At 46.6% G+C, this 6,063-nt stretch overlaps 1 protein-coding gene across 1 annotated transcript in view; it reads right to left on the reverse strand.

Moving 5' to 3' along the window:
• The window catches only part of TGM5 (transglutaminase 5), a 31,696-nt gene extending 31,421 nt beyond the window's left edge, over window positions 1-275 (reverse strand). Inside the window, exon 1 of the mRNA XM_072740890.1 lies at window positions 87-275. Within this exon, the coding sequence (XP_072596991.1) occupies window positions 87-96 (10 nt within the window). The 5' untranslated portion in view covers window positions 97-275. The remainder of the gene's footprint in view (window positions 1-86) is intronic.
• Between the last annotated feature and the right edge of the window lie 5,788 nt (window positions 276-6,063).

Genomic DNA, 6,063 nt, shown 5'->3' on the forward strand with positions numbered 1-6,063 from the left:
CTCTGAATCCATTCTCCTCTTGACTTCCTCCCGTCTCTATGTCTTCCTTCTCCCTCAGCTCTAGCAACGCTGTGGGCCTCTCCTACCTTGCTCCATGGTGGCTGCCCCTGGTTCCTGGACTGCTCCCACAGAACAGCGTGATGGTGTGGAGCTTCAGGAAACTGATCCTGGATTGTGTTTTTCCCCTTCCATCCTCAAGACTCCAGGAGACACAGAAGGCAGGGTGGCTGCTGCACTGCCACCTGCTTACTGGGCAGATCACAACTGGTTTTCTCACTTGCCTTCAGGTTTTTCTTGGCAGTGTTGCTTGTCTGGGATGAAATGTGGAGGCCAATGAACTCTCAAAGCCTTATGCCATGTGAGCTTTTGATAGCTCTTGAGCAATGCGGCATTCCATGGCAGGTGCTGTACTATAGTTGGGGAGCCAAGTGGAAGAACTGAACAGATGGGACCTCCCAGAGGTGTAGAGGGGGCTTTGCCCCTGCAGGAAAGAATACCGGGGTCCCAGGATTAGAGCTCGCAACTGGGAGAGCCTGGGAGAGTACTCAAGCTTAGAACTCTGCTTGGCTTTTTTCCTGAAAAGTCACATTCTAGACACCAAACGCAAATAGAACCCACTCTAAAACCCACTCTGGATCACCGTTGGTATGGTTTTTTGGTGTTCCTTTTTTGGCAGAGCTGGTGTGTTGAGTGAGACCTGCCAGGTGAAGGCAAAACTCAAATAAGAGGAGTAGAGGAAGAAAACTTGGGAAAATTCATGGAGGAGTTTTGGAAATAGGTGAGAGGATGGGAATGCCAGTGAGTGACCTTGACTCTATTAAGAACAACATACATCCTGGGAGTGAGTGTGCAGGGAGGAAAGCACAGATGGGAGAAGACAGATGGAAGGAGGGGAAAGGGCTCTTTACAGGGAGTGGGCTGGATACTCTATAGCCCTCCCTCCTCCACCCCACCACCACATTGCCTTCCTCTCCTGTGGGACCCCTCTCCTTGCATTCTCCTGCTTTCTGGGTCCTTTAACCTTCCTCCTCAGGAATCTCACTCACCACCATCAACTGTCTCTCCTGTATTTTCGACTCTCCCTATCCACATTCTGCTCTTATAGTATGTGTATCCATGCACATATATAATTCATGCCTCACACACTCACCCATCTTCAATCCAGAATGGAAGGCCTCCTCTCTCCCATTTCTCCTGCATTTCTGGTCTTGGTGAGTGAATATGGTGCCCACTTAGTCACTTTGGGAGAAACCTGGGTGCCACCTTGAATTTCTCTGTCTTCCTGACCCCTTTTAGCCCATCAGTAACTGAGCCCTGCCAGTCCAGCTCCTGATATCTCCTAAAATTAGCCCGTCTTCCCTATGCCCTTGGCTCTGCCTTCATTGAAGCATGCCCCCTTGCCTGGATAACTCCCAACCAGTCTCCCACCCATCTTTTTTTCCAAATGAGCCATCAACATGATTTTTCTGAAGTGCCAATTCAGTCAAGTTACTCCTGGCTTGAAATCCAGCAGTGGGTTGGGACACACGGATGGCTCAATTGGTTGAGCTTCTGACTCTTGGTTTCCACTCAGGTCGTAATCTCAGGGTCATGGGATAGAACCCTGTGTGGGGCTCCACACTGGGCATGGAACCTGCTTGAGATTCTCACTCCCTCTACTTTAGGGGTGCCTGGGTGGCTTGGTTGGCTAAATATCTGACTCTTGATTTCAGCACAGATAATGACCTCAGGGTTGTGGGATTGAGCCCTTGCGTGGGGCTCTGCTCTCAGTGAAGAGTCTGCTTGAGATTCTCTCTCTTCCTTTCCCTCTGCCCCTCCATCTCTCCTCTCCTCGCTTTCTCTCCCTCTCTGTCTCACATAAATAAATCTTTTTTTAAAAATCCAATCAAGTCCAAACTTCTCAGTATCATCTCCAAAGCCCTTCAAGATCAGAGTCCACTCAGGCCAAACCCCTGCTATTCTCAGATGCAGAACTGCTCTCCTGCACCTGTGTTCTTGCACCTGTCAGTCTCTTTCTGAAATGTCCTTCTCTCAGTTGTCTACTTTCTGAGATCCAGGCTCAAGCACTGCCACTCCAGGAAGTCTTCCTAACACCCTCTCTCCACCACAACAGGCATTTAGGGGCAATCCCTCTTCATTCCCTACTAGCCAACTCGTACTCAACATTATAAATACTTAACCTACTTTCCGCAGCCCCCTGGATGGCTTATGTCTTATTATTATATCCCCAGGGCTTACTAATGTTAATGTCTAATAGTAAAACTACTTGTGGGACTAGCGACATCTTTTCAGTTCCAGACACTGCCTCACATTCTTTATGTGTATTATCTCACTTAATCTTCTTGCCATTCCCATGAGTTAGGTACTATTATTGTTTCTCTATTACAGGGGAGGAAATTGAGGCTGAAAGACATTAAATAGTTTTCCCAAGATTACTAAGAACTACTGGAGCCAGATTTTGAATGCAGTCAGACTCTAGAGTCCTGTGTAAGTGCTTAATGCACTATCTGAAGGATGGGCAGTTTTCCAGTTCATATCTGCTGGCCAGTGCAGTGAATGAATTCAAAGATGACCCATGCATGAACAAGTAGATAAATACCTGAACCTATTGCCACATTAGTGGAAATGGGTTAGTATGGGGGAGGAGGAGGAGGAACCCTAGGCAGGAGAGCTTAATTGTGAGGAGAGACAGGATGGTGAGTGCAACGAGGGCAGATAGGTCTGGAGAGGTGGGGTAGCCAAATAGGAAGGTTCCCAGTGGCCATGAGACAACAACAGCCTATTTCACAGTGCTGGGCTAATGAGCCGACTTACAGGTTCAGCTTTTCATTTGATTCCTACAAACATTAATCAGAGAGTATGTGGAGGTGCGTGTGCTGCAGGAAAGAGGCAGCACTGATCATAGCAGCTTGTACTTTGGTCTAGAATAAGGGAGGTAGAGGAAAGCCAGGGAAGCTGAGCAGAGTTGATGAGCACCTTCCTGTCTGGAGGGAAGCAGGGCTGTGATCTGCAAGGGAAGGGCACAGAACAGACTCTAGAACACCCAGGAAGGGAGGTGAGGGCTCACCTGCCACCTTCCTGGGCTGGCTATCCCAAGATGGGATACCTCCAGATATTTCTAAGACTCAGAGAGACTAGGATGATAATTCTGGCCTTACCATGAATTCCCAGTATGCCCTTAGGCACATTCCAGTTTCCTTATCTGTAGACTCAAGGTTCATGGCTCCATGGGTGCCCAGGTCTAAGGGGAGGGAAGGGGTTCCCCACAGACAATAGCAAAGGGAAATCCGAATTGACAGATCCAGTTACATTCCTCTGCTTCCTCCCTTTTGCTATGACCAGGAATGGAGACAGTCACCCAGCAGAAGTGATTAAATTGATCAGAAGACCTCTGCACATGGATGTATTTCATGAATGACAAAGCTCTTTGGGATGCACTCACTCATTTGATCCTCACAGCAACCCTTTGAGGGCTCTGCTACTGTTGTTGGCATTGTCTTGCATCGGAGGGACCCAGGACTTGGCCCAGAGTTTTATTCTGTTTTTTAAAAAGATTTTCATTTATTTATTGGAGGGAGAGAAAAAGAGAGAGAATGAGAGAGCACAAGCAGGATGAGTGGTAGGCAGAGGGAGAGGGAGAAGCAGACTACTTGCTGAGCAGGGAGCCCAATGTGGGGCTCGATGTGGGGCTCAGTCGTGGGACCTTGGGATCATGACCTGAGCCTAAGGCAGACACTTAACTGACTGAGCCACCCAGGTGCCTCAAGAGCTCTTTGCTTTATATCACACATTGATGCTGAACAGCATGGACCCCAAAGCTACCAGCTAAAAAGACATGAGTGCCATCATCTCCAGAACACCATGGGGGGTTGAGGAAGACCTGCAATTAGGAGACTTGGGGGCTGGCCTGCTTTGTGTCCCTTTCTCCACATCTCAGACATTTCTTTCAGAGTTTATTTGTGGTCATCACTGCCTGAGAGGCCAGCACACAGGGTTTGTGAGACAAGGGGAGGGTGAGGACAGTGAAGTGGGGTCAGTCAGGATGTAATCTGAAGGTGATCTGCAGCAGGGGGCATGAACCTCTGTGCCCTGGACCCTGAGGGGCTTTGGAATTGGAAGGGACTTTGAGATGGTCTAGCGTGTCCAACTGAAGTAGGGAAATGGAGCCAGACAGGCTTGCTCACACACACACACAAAAAGAAAACACTACAGAGTAAAATTTTTAAAGCCAATTTTTGGGTGAGGAGACTGGAAATTATTTGAAAAGTTGATTGGGAAGGCAGAAGTGGCTAATCCCCCTGTCGAAGGCCCTTGAAGGCTCAAGAGGAAGCCTGTCCACTGTTCCCCTTCCAGGGACACAAGTGACATAGCCAGGGAGTTTTGCACCCTCAGACCAACCTGATAGGGGGGCCAATGACTAAACAAAGGGGCATGAGGCACTTGGCAGGTGGAGCAAGTTTTCAGATTTCCATAGGAGCCAGCCCCAGTCTCCCACAGGTGGGTGGGAGCCACCTGGAACACAGCAGTGACAGAGCCCCACAGAAATGCCCTTGGCACTCAGTGGGAACAGGCACAGCTGGCACACAGGGTGGAGCTTGCAAAAGCAAAATAAATTAAAAAAAAAAAACAGAGAGGAAGAAGGGAAAAGAGGGTGGTGAGAGGTGCCACATGAACCTGCAGAACCAATGAGGGGCAGCAAGGCTGAAGGGCCCATGCCTGAAAACCTGCAGGGTGATGCTCTCTTTCTCTGCGTTTCTGGAGTTGCAAAATTTTCCACAATGGAAATATGCCAATTTATTATGATAACTGTGTTTTTAGGGGTTTTTTTACTGAGAGATAATTGGTATATGATATTTTGTAAGTTTAAGGTATACAACATGTTGATCTGTTACATTTATAAATGGTAAGATGATCGCTACTGTAGTAATTTTTCTTTTCTTTTCATTTTTTCTATTCTTTCCAAATTATCCAAAGTGAGTACAAATGGTAGTGTTGCTAACACCTCCATCACATGGCATAGTTATTCCTCCTTTGTGGTAAGAACATTTAAGATCTGTTCTCTTGGTAAGTTTGCAGTCTATAATACACTATTGTTAACTATAATCACAATGCCATTAGGTCTCCAGAATTTATTTGTCTACCAACTGGAAGTTTATATTCTTTAACTAACATCTCCCCATTCCCCAGCCCCTGGTAACCACCAACTTACTCTCTGTTTCTAGGAGTTCAGCTTTTTTATACTCCACATATAAGTGATATTATATTTGTTGTTCCCTGTCTGACTTATCCCTCACTTGGCATAATGTCCTCGAAGTCCATCCATATTGTAGTAAACGGAAGGATTTCCTTTCTTTTTTGTGACTAAATAATAGTTGTGTGTGTGCATGTGCACATGTGTGTTGTGCACACACACATGTGACGTCTTTGTCAATTCATCCACTGACAGACACTGGGGTTGTTTCCATACCTTGGCTATTGTCAATAATGCTGCAATAAACATGGGAGTGAAGATATATCAATATAGTAATATTATTTCCTTCCGATAAATACCAAACATGAGATTGCTGGATCCTAGGGTAGTTCTATATTTAACTTTTGAAGAACCTCCTTACTTTTTCTATAGTGGCTGCACCAGTTTGCATTCCCACCAACAGTGCATGAGGGTTTCTTTTTCTCCACATCCTCACTAGCACTTGTTATCTCTTATCTTTTAAGGATAACCATATAATGATAACTTTTAAAAGCACAATGAATGGTGAGGGAAAGAACAGAAGAGTAATGGCAAACTGTTAGCAGAGATTTCTTCTGAGATGGGGAGCTATTGGTAATTTTTCTTTTGTTTCATTTCATTTTTTCTTTTCTTTCCAAATTATCTAAAGTGAGTACAAATGGTTCTGAGTGAGCCCTGCGCAGCCATTCCCATGCTCTCAGGCAGCAGCAGAGAAGTCCTGCTAGATAGCTCTGGCCAGTCCCCCTGGAGGCACATTCACTGTCCTCCCAGGCCACCCTCCCCTGACCTCCCTCCTGCCTCTGCCTGCAGGCTCGCTAAAACTATTTAAATGG

Source organism: Vulpes vulpes, chromosome 15 (genome assembly GCF_048418805.1).
Source record: "Vulpes vulpes isolate BD-2025 chromosome 15, VulVul3, whole genome shotgun sequence".
NCBI lineage: Eukaryota > Metazoa > Chordata > Mammalia > Carnivora > Canidae > Vulpes > Vulpes vulpes.